We start from the raw sequence: 19,420 nt of genomic DNA, 5'->3' as shown, positions 1-19,420 counted from the left end.
TACTTCAAGTAGCGTTTGAGCTTATAGCTTTTAGCTTCTTATCTTTTCTTCCAATTTTACCCTTATTGATTTATCTAAAAACCAATTCTACCCCTTTATAATTTGTTGAAGTTACCTTTATATATTTTGTTTCGACTAACATATTATGTTTATATCCTTTCAAAAAAAAACATATTATGTTTATATATTATTTTTTTACAAAATGTTACGTTTTTACGTGCTTTTATATATTATTTTTTTGGGCTGGTTTTATATATGTCATATTGTTACACTTTTTTTAAGGGACATTATAGAAGTAACTTAATTTATTATATGCGCTGTTACGTTACTTTCATTGTTACTACTGTGAGTTGCTACAATAAATTATGTTTATAATTTTCTTTGTTAGTTGAATTTGACGTTCTTTTTGTTAAGTTTATAGTTTAATTTTTTATTCTTAGGTTTATAAGTTAAAATGGATAGATAGAAACATATTTTTTTTGTTACGTTATAAAACTTAATGAATAAAAGTTTAAAATAAAATTTTAGTGGAAAATAATTAATTTAATAATAACATATAAAATATATACTACCTCCGTCCCAATTTAATTGACACAATTTTGTTTTTCACGCATATTAAGAAAAATGTATAAATAAAGGGGAAAGTGGAATATATTGTATTGGGAATGATAAAAGTAGTATTATTTTCCTTCAAAAAAAAGTAGTATTATTTAGTGTTATATTGTATTGGGAATGATGAAAGTTGTATTGAAAATTGAAATTGGTCAGTTATTTTGGGACACTTTTTTTTAGAAAATAGGTCAGTTATTCCGGGACGGAGGGAGTATTAAATTAGTAAATTTAAACTACTAAATTTTAATTATTCTAAATATTTTGGTAAAAGAAAGTATTTTAAATATCAATTATTGTAAATTTTATTATGAATTAAGAATGTCCTTTTGTGTCATTTTACATTTATCAGCTAGTTGAGCCGTTCATTTTACCAAACACTTCAATTAGCTTGTCAGCTATCAGTCATCAGCTATAAGCTATCAGCTAAAAACTATCAGCTAACTTATTAGCTATCCGCTATTTTTACAAACAGAGCAAGTGCAAATCATCACACACTCTCTCTTTCTTCCCCATCGATCTCAACATTTTCACTATTATCTGAAACCTCTCTTTAGGTTTCTTCAAAATCCACTTTTCTCAACCAAAACCTAACCACTTTCTCCAATCTTCAGAAATGGTAAAGTTTATTCTTCGATCTCTTCTCTATCTCTAACGGTTTCGAAATTCTTAACAACCTTAGATCTGAAACTCACTTACTTAGATTTCACGTTTTTCATATTCCGTTTCTAATTTCATTCAATTCATTGCGTCTCCATAACTCAGAAATGCGAACCATTTCGTAATTTTGATTTGTTTAGCTTATGCGATTTTAGTTTTTTTTTTGAAGAAACTTATGCGATTTTAGTTAATTTGTGATCTAATCTAATTTTGTTTTTGTTTGTTGTTTTGATTGATTTTACAGCCTCTCAGACTCGAAATCAAGGTAATTCTTTTCTTTTAGCTTTTAATTTGAGGTTTATTTTGTGTTTTCTTGCTTAGAAATGATTAATTAGCTAATTAATGAGATTTATTGTGTCAATTAGATTTCTGAGAATTGTTTAATTAGCTTTTTATTTTGGCTTTTGATTCGAAATTAATTTTGTGTTTTAGCTAGTTTGTGAGATTTTTTTGTGAATTGATTTGTCAGAAACTAAGCAGAGTTGAAGTGTTTATATTTGTAATTGATTATTGATTTAACTGATATGTTGTTTTAGCCTGTTGAGAAATGCTGTTTTTTGTGAATTGCATTTCTCATAAACTAAGCAGAGTGCAAGTGTTTAGATTTTAATTGATTATTGATTGAACCGATGTATTTTTTTAGATTTTGATTTGAGGTCTATTTTGTGTTCTCTTGCTTAAAAATGATTAATTAGCTAGTTAGTGAGATTATTTGTGCGAATTAGATTTCTCATAAAGAAAGTATGGTGGAAGTGTTTATAGCGGTTTGGCTAGTCAGCAAGATTTTTTGTGAATTAGATTTCTTAGCAACTAAGAAGATTATGAGTGTTTAGGTTTTAGATTGATGAAACTGATGTGCTCTTGTGTAATTTGATCAGCGAAAGCTTGCGCAAAGATCAGAAAGAGTAAAGTCTGTGGATCTACATCCAACAGAACCATGGTAATACCTTGTTCTTCGCTGTGTTGTGTCATTTCTTCTATGGAATTTGTTTTTATGAAATGAAGCTAAATTTTAAACCGTATTTATATTTTGTTGCTCCTTATGTGGAATTGGTTCCATTCGTTTGGTCCTTATTAAGTGTTCCATCTATTAAGAGTGTTATCAATCTTGGCTAGTGGAAAATGTAGGATTGTTCAAAATTTTGCTACGTGCTATAACGCCACTATCGCTGCTAGTTGACAACATTTTGTAGTACTAAATAGGGTACGATGGAACAAAAGCGGCTTGTCCAAATTTCGCTATGCTACAGTTGTATATTTGCCGCTATAGCTACTATTTAACAACACTGTTGGTGAATAGGGGATACTTGGATGTTTTGCTGAATTGTGTCATTTTACCATCATTAATGCAGGATTCTAGCAAGTTTATACTCCGGGACTGTCTGTATCTGGAACTACCAATCTCAGGTGCGTAAATTTTTATAATTCAGATGTTTATATTGTTATTATATGTAATGAACGGCTCATTCATGAATAAAGAAGACTATTGTTATGACTTCATTCAAATTTAAAAGAGCCACATATTCTTTGTTTCGTTTTCTTTTTTAAGAAAAACTAGTATTACGTGAAAGCGCTGTCCAAAATGTTAGTGTTCTTCTAAAATATTACTCCCACCGGTCTCGATTACTAGCAAAAATACCTATACACATTAATTAAGAATATTAGTCAATTGAAACTGTCTTAATGTAATCAACAAAGTAATTTTATTCTGCAAACTGCCCTTTATGGGATATTGAATATAAATTATATTCATTGAAAGTTATTTTAGGATCTACGTCATCAAATATGGTAAAATTAGTTAAGATTTGTTTATATTTTAGACCACCAAATAAGTTTTTATTTATATTCAAGACCGGTGTAGTATTTGATTTATCTAGCTTTGCACATTAAAGCCACAACTAAATAAATCCCTTCATATAAAAATTGGTCCTCATAATCTCCTGAATTGCTATATGTAGAATTACTTTCCTTATGTACGGAGTTTGAAGAAAGACTCTGGCTTAATACATGCATCAAGTTTTGAACTGTAGCAATTTATATTGTGATTTTTTAGTGAATAAAACACTTTCAGTGATCTTTTCTGTTGAAGACTGGTCAGAAATTACTGTAGCATTTTATACCGCAGATCGAGAGTATGTAGTGTTTTGTAAAATCACCCTTGTAATTTGATGGGAATAAGTTCCCAAGAGCACTAGTGACGCCATCACACCATGTCCGTTTGGGTTGGCCTGTTTGAACCTGGGTCAAATTCCTAATAAGCTGATTTACCTCCACTTTATTTAGCCTACATTTTCCTCCCCATACCAGGTGATTTATTTAGGCATATTGTTAGATTTACGTATTTGTGAGGGATGTTTGGTTAGTTGACCTGTTTGAAGTACATATTCTTAGTGTGGTGAGGTTCGTGCTTTTTTAGATTTATTACCAGCATTGGCTATTTCAATTTCGGCCCTCTTATATAGCCAAAGAAGTTATAACACTGGCTTGGAAGAGTTTTGCTCCTGTACTGCATGTTGTATTTTGCTGGTTCCACTACTGTACAGTGAGGCTATACTTCTTGCTTTTCATATCATAGATTCATGGTTTCTCCATGATAATATATGGTTCCATAGACTAATGCATTTTATACATATTTATAGATAGATTGGTATTAAAGGACATTCTCTACTCGCCTGTTCTACATTTAAATTTTTCACAGGCCTTTCTTCGTACACACATACTTATAAGTTTCTATAATTTTGGTTGTGCAATTAACTTTAATTATTCTTTTTTCAAATTTCAGACCATGGCTAAGTCTTTCGAGGTTACTGAGTTACCTGGTGCGTGAGCTTCTTTCAGTCTGTTTATTTCATTGTTTGTAAATCTGCCTCTTGATTCATTTCCACGAAGTCGTTTTTTCTTTATATATTTCATTTCATTGGTCTCAAGTATGGTATCGTTTTGCAGTTAGGTCAGCCAAGTTTATTGCACGCAAACAGTGGGTTGTTGCAGGAGCAGATGATATGTTTATTCGTGTATATAATTACAACACAATGGATAAAGTTAAAGTATTTGAGGCACACTCAGATTACATTAGGTGTGTGGCTGTTCATCCCACCCTTCCCTATGTGCTATCGTCGTCTGATGATATGCTCATAAAGCTTTGGGATTGGGAAAAAGGCTGGATCTGTACCCAGATATTTGAGGGACATTCTCATTATGTCATGCAAGTGACATTCAACCCTAAAGATACAAATACCTTTGCCAGTGCATCTCTTGATCGAACCATAAAGGTTTAGATTCTTTTTGTCAGATGTTTTCAGCAGTTTATTTGTTTACATACACCAATGCAATAATATTATGCATAATACTGTTATATTCCCTGGCAGATTTGGAATCTTGGTTCTCCTGACCCAAATTTTACGTTGGATGCCCATCAAAAAGGAGTGAACTGCGTTGATTATTTTACAGGTGGTGACAAACCTTATCTAATAACTGGTTCTGATGATCACACGGCCAAGGTTTGATTTATGTTCTTTGTTTCTTTACTCTACATCTACCCATTGATTTGTTTTCGTATATGTATATATACATGACGGCAATTAATAGTCCTATATAACCTGGGAAACAGGTATGGGATTATCAGACCAAAAGTTGTGTCCAGACTCTAGATGGTCACACTCACAATGTATCTGCTGTATGCTTTCATCCTGAACTTCCTATTATCATTACTGGCTCTGAGGATGGTACAGTCCGCATTTGGCATTCAACAACTTATAGGTAAGTTGATGCTGTTCACAGAATGAGGAGTTGTGAGTTTTATCTTATTCTATTTGGTGCATTCGTCATGCTTTTGTGTGTCATTGTCTTCACTCTCTCATAGGAACCTGAATAGTATGTTTTAGGTTGACTTTTGTTCTTAGAACGAGACCTTATCCCTGCATATCTTTTGTTTTTACTTGTTGCTTGCTTTAGCTATCTTATGATGACCTATTATGTCTAAATTTGACATTCACGTGAGAATGGATATAGCGTTGAAATTCTGACTAGCAGAGACTAGATTTTGTTTTCTAATTTTTTTAGTGTATTATTATACTATTATATTTTGTTTATTTTTACCATGTTATACTTTTAAGATTTTACTAAAATTATATTTAAATTATGTATATATTCTTGTCAATTTTTAAAAAAAAAACTTCATGGTGGTTTAATCTGCTTGCAGGCTTGAGAACACATTGAACTATGGTCTTGAAAGAGTTTGGGCTATTGGCTACCTGAAGGGTTCACGTCGGTGAGTTTTTTTTTCTTTCCCTTAAAGAAAATATCTGCAAGTAATTTGAGTTTCATACTTAGGCCCTTGAATCATTTTGACTGGGACTATAGTGTCAAGTATTGCCTCTATAATTATAATGAAGTGTTTTTATCTGAATAGAAAACTTCTCTTATATTTTATGTGGTCTTGTTTGCTTTGATCACTCCACAGATGCAGAATCTCCTTTACTTTTCTTATCTTAAAAAAATATCATCTCTGATCCTCCTTGATGAGTATGACATACGTTACAAAAAATCTATTTTTGTAGAGTTGTGATTGGCTATGATGAAGGAACTATAATGGTCAAACTCGGTCGAGAAGAACCTGTAGCTAGCATGGACAACAGCGGGAAGATCATTTGGGCTAAGCATAATGAGATTCAAACTGTCAATATAAGGAGTGTAGGAGCAGATGCGGAGGTATGGACTCATTATTTGGCAGTATAATATGCGAGGAAGAAATGGAAACTTAATTTTTTATCAATGACACAGACGAGTACTGTGCTTTTCAGATTGCTGATGGAGAAAGGTTACCATTAGCTATTAAGGAGTTGGGCACCTGTGATCTCTATCCACAAGTGAGCGAAGATCCTTTTTCTTACTATTTTGCATTACTTATTTACTTTGCTGGCATTTATTCTCACATTGTACAATCCTCTTAACAGATTTTTGGGAACAAGCATATTTACATTATTTAGCAATTCTGGCATTTTGATATATTTATGTCAGTTTTTTTTTTTTTTTTTTTTTCATTTTTATTAAACCTGGCCATGTATTTTAATGTTTTGATACTCTATGCAAAACGTCTGTTATTGTTTTATAGGATTCAATTGATCTTCATCATTCTTCTGTAGTAGATAATCTGGGTGTAAATGAGTATTTTTTTAAATAAAGATAGGTTTTATTATGTAATGTGAAAACTGTTAGGAGTTAGAATCGGAAGAATCAGTTAGGAAGTTAGTTAGGTAGAGAAATACGTGTATAAATAGGAGAACACAAAAGTTTGGGGGTATCTTTGAATATTGACATTGTAATTGTGAATAGTGTATTCTCTATTGTAAGGGGAAACCCTTGAGGTGAGGTTCTCTCCTATTCTATCATATTTCTTAAATAAAGTGTTGTTTCTTTGGAATCCAATTCTTGGGTTCCTAATACAAACATTTACTGCTCCAAGTGGTGACGAGCTTGATTTTCCCTAATCAAGGTCTGGGATGATAGAAAAAATAGGTGTTGGGAGAGTAGCCCCCCCAGTATGGGTCCATCGAGCTCTTGAAGTCTTCAATCGATACCTGAAGAAATGAGTTTAATCAGTTCTTTGGCTTCAATTACGATTGTTAATTTGTTTCTTCATGTATATTGACTTGTGATTTGCTTTTTTATTTTCAGAGTTTAAGGCACAATCCAAATGGAAGGTTTGTTGTTGTTTGTGGGGATGGTGAGTATATTATATATACTGCCTTGGCATGGAGAAATAGGTCATTTGGTTCAGCACTGGAAATTGTTTGGTCTTCGGATGGAGAGTATGCTGTGAGGGAAACTACTTCAAAAATTAAAATTTTCAGCAAAACTTTCCAGGTTTGAACTTCATTTTGAAATATTCCCATTTTTTGATTGAAAATGACGGTAACAGCCAACTAATCCTTAATATTTCTTCCAACTGCGAGCAAAATGGGTCTTTCTATTGATTTAATATTTAGGGAAAGAACCAAACAAAATTAATTAGGTTGGCAATTGATTTTCCTCAATAGAATTATCTAACAAGCAAAATTGGGAATGTCAATGCTGTCAACATTTTTTTTTTTTATAAAAAGATCAAAGCCTGGCTTGGCTCTCAATAAATTTCTCTTATTGCATAGCTGTATGCCTACTGAAACAAGTCTTCTATAGGAACTTTTAATTGAAGTTGAGATTTTTTTTTTTTTGTATTTCAGGAAAAGAAGAGTATCCGACCGACCTTTTCAGCAGAACGAATATTTGGTGGCACTGTATTATCGATGTGCTCAAATGATTTCATCTGCTTTTATGATTGGGCTGAATGCAGATTGATTAGGCGCATTGATGTCAATGTGAAAGTAAGTGCTTTCATGAAGTGACATCTAGGGCCTGTTATTTTTTATTTTATTTTCTGATTTAGTTACAAAAATGGCACTTTGTATCCCATCTTTAAACTTTTATACATTAAAGAGTGAAAATACTAAAAGTTGTTTCCGTTGTTTTTAATAGAAAACTTCAAACTTGAAAACAATGGGACATTTTTGTAATTAGAATTGAAAATAATATGAAAAAAAAAAAAAAAACATTTTCTACTACCAAACTGATTCCTAATTTTTTTTCCTTTTCCCCTGACCTCATTCCTTGTAAATTTTGTAATTTTTTGTTGGGTCAGAACCTCTACTGGGCTGATAGCGGTGATCTAGTGGCGATTGCTAGTGATGCATCATTCTACATTCTAAAGTACAACGTGAGTATTCTGATTGACTTGATTTTCTTATAGTTTTTCACTTTTTCTTAAGGGCGTTATGCTTTCCCTATCTTTTCGTTTGAATGGATATTTAGTTAACCACAGTAAACATCATTTCTACTGTTGCAGCGTGATGTTGTTTCATCATACTTAGATAGTGGGAGATCTGTGGATGAGCAAGGTGTTGAAGATGCCTTTGAGCTCCTGCATGAAATGAGTGAACGTGTCAGGACAGGGATCTGGGTCGGGGACTGTTTTATCTACACCAATTCTTCTTGGAGGCTTAATTACTGTGTTGGTGGTGAGGTATTAACTCACTCCTTTTAGCTTCAAAGGATCTCCATATTTATTTATCGAACCCTTTGTAATTATCGTCTCTTTGTCGTAATGAATTTCTTCTTTTATCAAATAATTAAAATATTTATTTTTATTGAATTACAAGGTAACAACAATGTTTCACTTGGACCGTCCAATGTACTTGTTGGGATATCTTGCCAGCCAAAGTAGGGTTTATTTGATTGACAAAGAATTCAAGTAAGTGGGACAACTGCTTGCATTATTCATAATATCTCTTGCAGTTATCTTGATATTTTTTTTCTCAATTGTTCTTCAGTGTTGTGGGCTACACACTGCTTTTAAGCTTGATTGAGTACAAGACTCTTGTGATGCGTGGTGATTTGGAAAAGGCTAATGAAATTCTGCCATCAATTCCGAAAGAGCATCATAACAGGTAGTAGTTACTTTTTTTGGTTACTTTGTTGCATAATAACCTGGGAAGCCCGGATACGAGATACGATACGGATACGATACTGCACCGATACGCTGATACGGGAAAATTTCAAAAATCAAGATACGATACGGCTGGGATACGTTAATAAAAAAATTATATAATTAAATGTACAATATAATTATAACCATTTTTTTAATATGCAAATATATTAACAAACACAAGAAACCAGGCTCGTAGCACATTAACATAAATATAAATAATATTGACGATTAAGAGAGTGGTCATTAGTCAATTACATACGCAATATATACCAAAGTCGTCTAATACCAAGACTTCGACGGTGGCCAAAGTGGACGGCGACCACTTTGGAAGAAAAAGTTGAAACCCTAATTTCTTAGAAAGGGAAAGATGCAATTGTTTGTGTAGTGTGGTGTGGGTCGTACTGACACCAAAGAAAGATAAAAGAAATGTATATATATTATAGTAATATACTGTTTTTATTCTTATTTTTTACAAAAAAAAAAAAAACAGAAATCAAAATAATATAAAAAAACACAAGTATCCGTGTGTATCGGGACGTATCGGAAAGTATCGGATAATTAATTTTTAAAAAAATAAAATTTAATATTTGGATACTCTCCGGATACGTATCGGGAAGTATCGGGCAGGTATCGGTGCAGGATACGCAGGGGATACGGTACGTCATCCATTTTGAAGTATCGGGGCTTCACAGATAATAACCTTTCCTTTCATTATTTTGTAACTATGTTTTAATGTTTTTAAGAAATGCATTTCCTTGAATGTGTTATACTTGATAAAATTATGTAAATACTTTCTTTTCTGAGAAATAAAATGTGTATATAAGATAATTGTCATGCACTACATGCCCTTTCTATCTTTCTGCTAGAGTTGTTTTAGTCTTATTCCGATTAAAATGTGTTGGGAATTCCGCCTTCGTTTCGGTCCGCCCTAGCCACCTAATTGCAGGATTTAAGTTGCCTTCATTGCAGCCTCCAACACCTTCATTGTGTTGGTGTGAATTGGTGGATTTAGTCCGACATTCCCTAGAGATATGGCCTATGTAATGTATAAAGGTTGTGCAGCCCTCACCTTCCAAGCCGGATTTTTAAGGTCGAGTTAGGTCCAACCCAAATTCTAAGATAGTATTTGAGCCTATCCTAATCTGTTGTTGAGCTTCCCTCGTCCTCCACGCTTCAGGCTCATTGGGGCCAAAGTATGAGGGGGTGTGTTGGAAATTCCGCCTTCATTGCTGTCCGCCCCTAGCCTCCTAATTGTGGCATTTAGGTTGCCTTCATTGTAGCCTCCAACACCTTCATTACAAGCCGGTTTTTTAAGGTTGAGTTAAGCCCAACCCAAATTCCAAGGTAGTATTAGAGCCTATCCTAAATCCATTGTTGAGCTTCCATCGTCCTCCACGCTTCAGGCTCATTGGGGCCCAAGCGAGAGGGATGTGTGTTGGAAATTCCGCCTTCATTGCTGTCCGCCCCTAGCCTCCTAATTGTGGCATTTAGGTTGCCTTCATTGTAGCCTCCAACATCTTCATTGTGCTGGTTGTGAGTGGGTGGATTTAGTCCCACATTGCCTAGAGATATGACCTATGTAGTGTTTATATAGCTTGGACAACGCTCACCTCACAAGCCAGTGTTGTAAGGTTGAGTAAGGTCCAATCCATATTCTAAGAAATTGTCTACCTGCTGAGACATAAAAGTGGATCTTATGTGGTTGACAGAGAATCTTTTTTCCTTTATATGATCCTAAGCTATTGGTTTTTTTTTTTTTTGGCAACGGCTATTAGTTTGCATACTAGTCGCACTTTGCTTCTTGCTCACTTTGATATGTTAGTCTGGACTCTAGTCTGCTTCCATATTATTTATCATGGCTTGGCATGCTTTTATGATTTAATGTATAGTCTTGTATGGGATATGTAGTGCAGTGCATGTTCTTTATATGTCGTATGTTTATAATTTTTTTCTATTACACAGTGTTGCTAATTACTAGCACATCAGTTTTAAAAGTTGGAACACAAATGTCGTATCATCCTAACTGCAATATTTGTTTTTATGGCAGTGTGGCTCATTTCCTCGAATCACGAGGCATGATAGAGGATGCTCTTGAAGTAGCTACTGATCCGGAGTACAGATTTGATCTAGCCATACAGCTTGGAAGATTAGAGGTTGCAAAGGTAAGTTCTTCTTTCCCAAGAAGGCAATATTACTGGACTTGTGAAATATCATAACTTTGGTATTTTATTTTCTTCATTTCTCGTTTTAATGAGTTTGATTTGTCAGTTTATGTTGGGAGTAATGTTTATCCTCTCTTTTTGCAGGCTATTGCTATAGAAGTGAAGAGCGAGTCCAAATGGAAGCAGTTGGGAGAATTAGCCATGTCTACTGGAAATGTATATTTCTCCCCTGTCAAACGAATCTATGTTTTTGGTGTTTTCTGTTAGTAATTGACTGAACTACGCTCCTAAATACCCATGTCCAAATCTATTTAAATCTATTTGAGTTACATATCAAAATATTCATGTCCATATCTACCACTGGGCGGTCTTCTTTGCTCTTTTCCTTTTTATCTCTCTCTCTTTTTTTTTTTCTTGCTCTACATTTTCTTAATCTGGTAGACAATCCCAAACTCCTGGTTGGAATTGCTCATACACATCCTTCTCATTAGTCCACAAGATTTATTTGGATTGTCTTGCTTACTTGAAGACTACCATTCAAAAGCTTTTGCCCTCATGTGGAAATGTTCCAGTCCCACCGGACTATCATAACTTAATGTATTTTGTTGCCTTCAAAATACTCACACCTGGACCATCCACCTATAACTCTACTCGTCAAATTTTGGAGTTGTCGGACCACTCCCTGCTTTTGGCCCTTCCCATGCTTCCATGACGATAGATACCAGATGCTTCTAGGATTGGATAGAATAACAAAAACATATTGTTTGGGAGCTCTTTTAAGTGATAGCGTGGAATGGTCAAGTAGGTACACCCACATTTTCATACCAATTTGAATGGTTCGAAAAAAATTACTCTCCACTTTTTTTTTTATTTATAAAAATGTTCGTTTGCTGTACCCTCAGTTCCCTTCTTTTGCCGTCGTAAAAAAATGCCATAAAAAAAAAAAGTTCCCTTCTTTTGCTGCAACCATGTCATTAAAAGGATAGTTCTGGAGACACCATATTTTTAGTCATTGTTGTGACTTTCAAATAATGTTGAGTGCCTTCCTTCCATTGCTACTATAGAACTTCTAAAATGTACAGTAGTATTTTACTCAATCCCATTTTAAAACAATCCATTAGGAAACACTTCACTCCCCTTCAAAACTCCCGAAGATCGTGAGTTGTAGATGCTGACTTTATTCTAGTGCATGCTTAAGGCGTTGAATATTTATTTATTCTTGTCATAATAAGTAATGATTTTTGAGGCACTTGATGTTTGTTTTTTACAGCTCACTGTATTCTGTTCTTGCAGTTTGAAATGGCGGAGGAGTGTTTAAAACATGCAATGGATTTGAGTGGGTTGTTGCTTCTATATTCTTCTATAGGAGATGCGGAAGGAATATCAAAACTTGCAACTCTTGCTAAAGAGCAAGGGAAGAACAATGTTGCTTACCTTTGCTTATTTATGTTGGGTAAACTTGAAGACTGCCTTCAATTGTTAGTAGAAAGGTAAAATTCTACTGTCACATTCTTTTCATTGATGACATTACTTAAACGGGGGTGGGGGATGATTAGACTGTCATTACACGTAGCTGACTTATGCTTTTGGCAGCAATCGGATTCCAGAGGCTGCCTTGATGGCTCGATCATATCTTCCAAGCAAGGTCTCAGAGATAGTGGCAATATGGAGAAAAGATCTCAGCAAGGTAACTTCTTATTAATAGATAGTGTGTGGCTTTAGTAAATAAATTCTTATATTTATGTGGTAAAATCCACAGGTTAATCCAAAAGCTGCTGAATCTTTGGCTGATCCTGAGGAGTATCCTAATTTGTTTGATGATTGGCAAGTTGCACTTGCTGTTGAATCCAAAGCTGCAGAAACAAGGTGTGTTGGGAAATGCTTACTTTCTTACATTATCTTGCAGCTTATATAGTCTGTACTATGCATTTCCAACATGTTCTTGACTTACTTTATTCCATTCTTTTATTATAGGGGCGTTTACCATCCTGCAGAGGAGTATGTTAACCATGCTGGTAAATCACATGTCACCCTTGTTGATGCTTTCAGAAATATGCAGATCGAAGAAGGGGATCAGCCTCTTGAGAATGGGGACTTTAGTCATGAGGTATACTAAATATATGGTTTACACAATATAAAAGTTATCTAAATGTTTGACTTTAAAATCTTTGAAGAAAAACAGAGATAGGACGAATGCTTGAGAGACTAACACTTTGCAGATTTGATATTTCTATACACTTAATGATTATTTTCATTATGAATAAAAATAAACACCAGTGCAACTTCATAAAAAAAAAGTAAACGCCAGTGCAACTTCATAAGTACATGAATGAATAAAATCACTGCACATGAATTCGAACCTAAAGCTTTAAATGCTACTATATTTCCCAGTCACTAGGCTCTTTCCAACACTCCCCTCAAGGTGGAGAATGTAGGGATGGCAAAGCGGGCCGGCCCGCCCCATTTGGGCCCACCTCGTCTAAGCCGCTAAAAATGAGACGAGACGAGCCGAGTCAAATTTTGTGACTGAGTCCAAAATCTCACCCCGCCCCGTTTAGTGGCGGGCTTGCGAGTTGGTGGGCCGGTCCGCCAAACAAAAACTTTATTTTTAATTTTTTTTTACAACTTAATTCTTACAAAAAAACTGTGTTGCTTTTATCGTAAAAAAAAAATATAAAAGAATAGGTAGCAAGTAAATTTGTGAAAAACAAGATAATTATCAAATTGTTGAATTCAACATCATAACTAATAGCAAAATAAGGCAAATGCGCAACATAAAACAAATCATAAAATAAATCCAACAATCAAATTATAAAATAAGTCTCAAAATAAATAAACTCAACAACCAAGATAAATCCAAAAGCATAAAATAAGTCTCCAAATATATCTGACAACCAAAATAAATCCAAAAACATAAAATAAGACTCAATAACAAATTGAAACACGAGTTAAGCGGGCCTCCCCGCCCTGTGCCCATCCCGTTTCCAACGAGTTAAGCGGGCCCGTGCCCGCCCCGTATTTTAACGAGACGAGCCAGCTATAGAAAGCGGGTTCAAAACTTCGACTCAGTCTGCCAAAAATAGCGGGCCAAACGGGCCGGCCCGGCGGGTCAGACCCGTTTTGCCACCCCTAGGAGAATGTAAGCCAAATGCTCCCCTTAAAGACTTTATCAAGATGTCTGCTAATGGATCATTTGAATTGACATACTCGTGATGACTTCTTTAGACAATTTTTGTTAAAACAAAATAACAGCCATTTTCTATATCGTTAGTTGTGTCGATTGGAAGCTAAAAACAGGAGTGGAATTGAACCCCATCTATCCAAACTTGAGAAGGAAAATAAAATAGGAAATTCTAAATACTTTGGTAATTAGCACTAGGAGTTTTCATAGGGATAAATCAATATCATCATCTCGACAACCCAATACAAAGCGCTTGGTTTTTCTTGTTGTTTGGGTTGAACTCAAACCAACTCAGGCAAAGCTAAGTAGTTTGGTTCGGGTAATGGGTTCATGATTTCAAATTCATGAACTTTCAAACCTGACCAGCTGAAAATAAATTATAAATTTTGTTCTTTTTTTTTTTTTTTTTTTTCAAGAATTTTAAGTGTTAATCTAAAAGTGTTCCAATTAGTTCAAGTGTTTGAATTTTAAGTGATGGAAAGTTATTGAATTATTTTGTGGAATAGAATGTTATTTTATTTACATTTTTGTTGCAATTTGAAAAATATTTTATAGTTCATGACCTGTTGTCGCATCCCGAATGGTCGTGCTCACAGGAAGGTACAGGTTTTTGACCCCAAACCAGAACGAGGAAATGTGATTGGTTCGGTTAACAAGTTTTGGTCAAATCCAACACAAGTTGACCTCTGTAGACCCCTAATTAGCACTTCACAGTCCACAGCTGTGATCTTTTATAATTAGTTACATTTTATTATTATTAAATTTATTATTATTAATAATAATAATATTACTATTATTATTACAAGGAAAACAGATAATACAACTAACTATCTTCGTACATATCTAAATATGCAAGAGCAAAATCTCCTTATATAAATCTGAACCTAAAGCGTTAAATGTTCTGCTGTTTCCAATACTCACAATGCTGTTTTCAGCAGTTCCCATAAACTAATGTTTTCTGCAATGGAAGGAACAACCTACAACTCCTATTGATCGTGAACGTTTGCACTAGACTGTTACTTTATGTTGTTTTTAAATCCTCTTGTTGCAGTCGACCGAACAAAATGGAGAAGAGGATTATACAGAGGGGCACGAAGAACAAAATGGAGAAGAGGATTACACTGAGGAGCAGGAAGAACAAAATGGAGAGGAAGGAAGCCAAGAGGATGCAGTTGTAGTTGATGCCGATTCTTCTGACGGTACAGTTCTCGTTAATGGTAACGAGGCTGATGAAGAGTTGACTACTAATAAAGAAGGATCAGTGTAAAAGCATTTGGTTGGCACAGCGTGAAAATCCAAATTTTGTCTCTGGTGATTGATTGTTTCTGATGTGCCTTTGCTAACTCCCATTTTGACTGCTTGTTATTTTAATGCAACTATTACCTCCCGAGTCCTACCAATTATAGTTTTATTGTGTATCATAATATTTTACCACAACTAGGCTGTATATTTGGGAATTAGATATGATATTGTAAAATTAGGTCCATTGTCAGTGGTACTAAATCTCCCAACTTTTTGAGCTATTCTTTTTTCATAATTTTGTGCGGCTATTGGTTTGGGTTTTTGTAACATTTGTTTTTTTTAAACAATCATGCGGTTATAATTATGCCAAATATTTCCTGCAAACTCTCTTTGTTGCTTTGAGAAGATATCAAAATGAGTTTTATGTTAAATCTTAATTTTCTTTCATCTTTTAGTTTCTAGAGGTTCCAAGCTATGCTAGGAATCTCTTCTCTAGTCCAAAATACCTAGTTAGAGTATTACTTTTTCCACCCTATGCCTTTCCTCGCACGCCCTATTTTTTTTTTTTCAATTTTACCCTTGGGACATTCCGGATTATATAATCCGGAATTCACCAGTGCACAGAACTGAAACAGATCTGCATGTCATTGTGGTTTTTATCATTTTTTTCCAAAAAATCATTATATATGTTTGTATAAAAGACAATTAACTTAAATATTATATCAAAAAAGGAAAATGCTTTATCTCGCGAATACATTCTTCGCGGGAAATTCACGAATGCTTTTTACTCTAGAATAAAAAACTGGCCAGCATGTTTTACTTCTTCAAATTTGATTTATATCAACAATTCCAGCCAAATTTGTTATTTAGAACATTCATTTTGTTTTATTGGGAGCATAAGCACAACAGATATGCATGGGACATAGAGACACGTCTACTATGAAACCCAAGTGGTGTGGCGGTACCAAACTGACAATTACCATTACCTTTTGATTCTAGTATATAGCAAATAAGCTTCCAATACTTCTTTCAATACAAAAAAAAAACTTTTAGTGCTTAAAACACATAGTAAAAAGATGTTCGTGAAAATGTTGGGTAAATTCTGTCGCGGTATATAGCATTGTCCATCAAAAAATGATTATATATATATCATTATACCAAAAAATAGTTGAATTTATATCATGACACATTTCACCTAATGATATACATTTCAACTAAACTAATGATATATATCTAATCTATGGCGCCGAAAGATCAATTGGACTATCATCCACTTCAACCTTCACACCAGGAGCAGGACCAACACCAACCCTCTCATCGGGATCAAGATTTTCAACAATGTACAATTCTTCATCATCTTCTATGACCGCTACACCCGCCGCCCGACTTAGCTCATTATAATCTGCCATCCGGCTGACATATCTATCAGGCCAGGTGTCTGCATCCTCTCGATGGTATTGTCTCCATAGAGCGGAAGTGGGAGGAATCGGACAACCATCCTTCAATTTCAATGCCATAAAATGGTTGTCATTCACATATGCCAGACATATCAACGGATCAATAGTTGGAGGCGGCGGTGGACCACATAGAGGGAAAAAGGTTTCTGATTTCCCAATGGACAACATAACAACCGTTTGACTGAATTTCTGTGCGATGAGGAACCCCATATCTGGCATTGTCATCCATTTATCCGGTGGTGCATTGCCAATACCGGAGTAGGATAGAGCTTCCAAGACCTCGTTATACCGCCTATCATCATTAATCATCCTCCGATAGCAGCCATTTTCTACACCGATAAGCTCTTTGTAAAGGTTGTACCAGACTAATACGTGATCATCAACAGTCAAGTTACGTAGGACCGCAACTGCTCGGAACCCACAATGGCCATCACCGGATACATCCGTAACCTTTTCAATAAAGCCATGCATCCAAATTGGGATTTGGTCTTTGTGTGGTATGTGGACTTCAACGGGTGTTGGCTTCTTTGGATTTTTTGGAATTGGCTTAGGAGGAGTAGGAGACATGTTGCTTTTCCGTGCACTCTTTCTACACGTCCCTGTTGACCGTGTCTGTGAACCCTGTGTTTCTTGCTCCTGGGAGTCAACAATCTCCCATAGGGAAGGGGACCGCCTTGTCGATCGCATGCTTTGCTTATCTTTCTTTGGAGCTCCTTTGGTGGTGACCTTATTTGGCGGTGGACGCATAGAGGTGGTTTCCGGTAAAACAAATTGTCGGAATTGTTCTTTCAAATGCACCTTCATGTTGTAATAGGCGTCCTTGAACCGGGCCTACAATGTGTAAAAAAACTGTCATTATTGTTGTTGCTGGAAAACAGTCAGAAACTTGCATTCTGTTACTACTACTCATACTGTCCGGATAGTATATTCCGAATTACATAAGGTAATCCGGATTATAAAATCCGGAACTGCCGATACACCCTATGCATGAGCCTTTAATGCACTTGCATGGGGCGTAAATGCTACCTCTCCGGATTATATTATCCGGAACATATCGATTATGTCCGGATTATATAATCCGGATTGCACCAGTACAGAATACAGAAACAGAAATCCTGGGCAGAACATAAACAGAGACAATTTTGAAAAAAAAAAATACCTGAAGAATATCCCATTCTGGCAATAGAGAGATGTCTTTTTTTTGAAGTTTGGGGTCAACCTCGTACTCGAACCTCAACCGCTTCCAGTGGGTGTGAATTTCTTCCAAACGGATGGCGGTGCTGTTCTTGATCTTCAAAGCTATCATACACGCACACAGTAATCTGTAAGTGATCAAACTCAAACAACCACATCTTGATTTATCCGTACCAATTTCAAGTGCTTTATTGTACTCCACTACGAGATGATGCAAAGCTTCCCTTGAAATGTTCCGGATCAACCTAGACCACAACAACTTGTCTTGTATGTTGAATCCAACACAAGCACCGTGGAGAACGTGTTAAACAACTTGATAGAATCTGGATGTGCCCAAAAAACATCACTGACTTCAGAGTCATGATACTTCCTACAATGATAAACGTAACCATTATCAACCAAAGACTTCAAGAGATGTTGCATGTCATTCCTCGTACCCCTAATGGACCGCCTATACCTGTAAGTAGCATTATAAACGTGTTTGATGGTAGTTGAAGTGGTACGATTCCTCTTCTTTAAGTTGGTAAGCATTTGCCTCGGAGGATCGTTTGATTCCACCATCTCTTCAAGGTGAACACGTTCATTTGGGTTTAGACGACCGACGGTTTTATGACCTTTCAACACATCTGTCATGTCATGGTTGTGTTTACCATCACCAACTTTGAGGCTCCAATCACCACCAGTCAACAAGTAACCTCTCAGCCTAAACGGACACTCGCATTTAACCGAACCAGCTATCTCCCGTCGACTTTTTCTCTTGTACTCGGTGTATGAACCTCCCCTTTCACATATCAAAGTAACAAATGCGTTTCTTCTGTTGCCACCGTTATCGGATTTACCAATAACAGTGGAAAAACCAAGCTTCCTAGCTTTCTCCCGAACCCACTCCAACAAATCACTGCGTGTTGCAAACCTGTGTTTGGTGGTAAAATGATCTCGCTGGTCAATACATACAGCAACAACTGGAGCTGGTACAACAGGAGGAATAGGAGGAGGAGCATCCTCTACTTTCGGGGGTGGTGGTGGGGGATTCTCGGATTTGGCATTTCCGGAATCATGCGCATCTTGAAGTAAAAGAAGCGGCAACACAACAGGAGGTTCATTCTGAGGTAGATCATCATTTGGGGGATCAACCGGAACAACCATGACTGAAAACAGTGTGAAGCAGAGTCAGAAAATGAACACAGTTTCTGCACTGGTACAGTCCGGAAAACGCAATCCGAAACACATTAATGCAGTCCGGATAACATATTCTGAAAAAGTACTGCAAAGATCATACAACGTGATCAAATGTTAATCGCCTAAAAATCGACTAGGGAAAGGTTTATATACACATTACCTTTGCATTCAGTCGAAAATGATGATGTTAACACCCCTTGATCGCCAGATTGCT

At 35.6% G+C, this 19,420-nt stretch overlaps 2 protein-coding genes across 3 annotated transcripts; one reads left to right on the top strand and one right to left on the bottom strand.

Moving 5' to 3' along the window:
• Positions 1 to 1,123: 1,123 nt before the first annotated feature.
• Positions 1,124 to 15,807, top strand: LOC146926113 (coatomer subunit beta'-2-like). Of its 2 annotated transcripts, XM_085758504.1 has the most exons (24): positions 1,124 to 1,228; positions 1,514 to 1,534; positions 2,148 to 2,209; positions 2,622 to 2,676; positions 4,052 to 4,088; positions 4,216 to 4,541; positions 4,638 to 4,769; positions 4,880 to 5,028; positions 5,471 to 5,539; positions 5,829 to 5,979; positions 6,072 to 6,137; positions 6,946 to 7,134; positions 7,491 to 7,631; positions 7,946 to 8,020; positions 8,150 to 8,326; positions 8,463 to 8,554; positions 8,634 to 8,750; positions 10,839 to 10,953; positions 11,098 to 11,169; positions 12,247 to 12,443; positions 12,547 to 12,640; positions 12,713 to 12,819; positions 12,928 to 13,060; positions 15,186 to 15,807. In XM_085758504.1, the coding sequence occupies exons 1-24, from the start codon at positions 1,226 to 1,228 to the stop codon at positions 15,399 to 15,401; spliced, it is 2,796 nt and encodes a 931-aa protein (XP_085614630.1). In that variant the 5' UTR covers positions 1,124 to 1,225; the 3' UTR covers positions 15,402 to 15,807. The 2 variants fall into 2 exon arrangements, with proteins under 2 accessions (XP_085614630.1, XP_085614631.1); XM_085758505.1 differs by lacking the exon at positions 1,514 to 1,534.
• An 807-nt stretch (positions 15,808 to 16,614) lies between these two features.
• LOC146926112 (uncharacterized) lies at positions 16,615 to 19,173 on the bottom strand. The gene is made up of 4 exons (XM_085706862.1): positions 18,485 to 19,173; positions 18,273 to 18,397; positions 17,993 to 18,132; positions 16,615 to 17,664 (listed from the first exon to the last, which is right to left on the bottom strand). The coding sequence occupies exons 1-4, from the start codon at positions 19,171 to 19,173 to the stop codon at positions 16,615 to 16,617; spliced, it is 2,004 nt and encodes a 667-aa protein (XP_085562988.1).
• Positions 19,174 to 19,420: the final 247 nt, after the last annotated feature.

This window comes from Medicago sativa, chromosome 4 (assembly GCF_051527215.1).
Source record: "Medicago sativa cultivar Bolivia chromosome 4, Bolivia_mono, whole genome shotgun sequence".
NCBI classification, from domain to species: domain Eukaryota; kingdom Viridiplantae; phylum Streptophyta; class Magnoliopsida; order Fabales; family Fabaceae; genus Medicago; species Medicago sativa.
This window is presented reverse-complemented; position numbering and strand designations above follow the sequence as displayed.

Bases quoted from the DNA above. Each gene is read 5' to 3' on its own strand.
- LOC146926113 (XM_085758504.1), top strand. The intron at 8,021-8,149 runs GTGAGTATTCTG...CTACTGTTGCAG, and splicing joins TCTACATTCTAAAGTACAAC to CGTGATGTTGTTTCATCATA. The intron at 12,641-12,712 runs GTAACTTCTTAT...TAAAATCCACAG, and splicing joins GGAGAAAAGATCTCAGCAAG to GTTAATCCAAAAGCTGCTGA.
- LOC146926112 (XM_085706862.1), bottom strand. From the start codon at position 19,173: ATGGTTGTTCCGGTTGATCCCCCAAATGATGATCTACCTCAGAATGAA. The intron at 18,133-18,272 runs GTTGATCCGGAA...CGTGTATGATAG, and splicing joins GACAAGTTGTTGTGGTCTAG to CTTTGAAGATCAAGAACAGC. The intron at 17,665-17,992 runs GTATTTTTTTTT...TACACATTGTAG, and splicing joins CAGAATGGGATATTCTTCAG to GCCCGGTTCAAGGACGCCTA.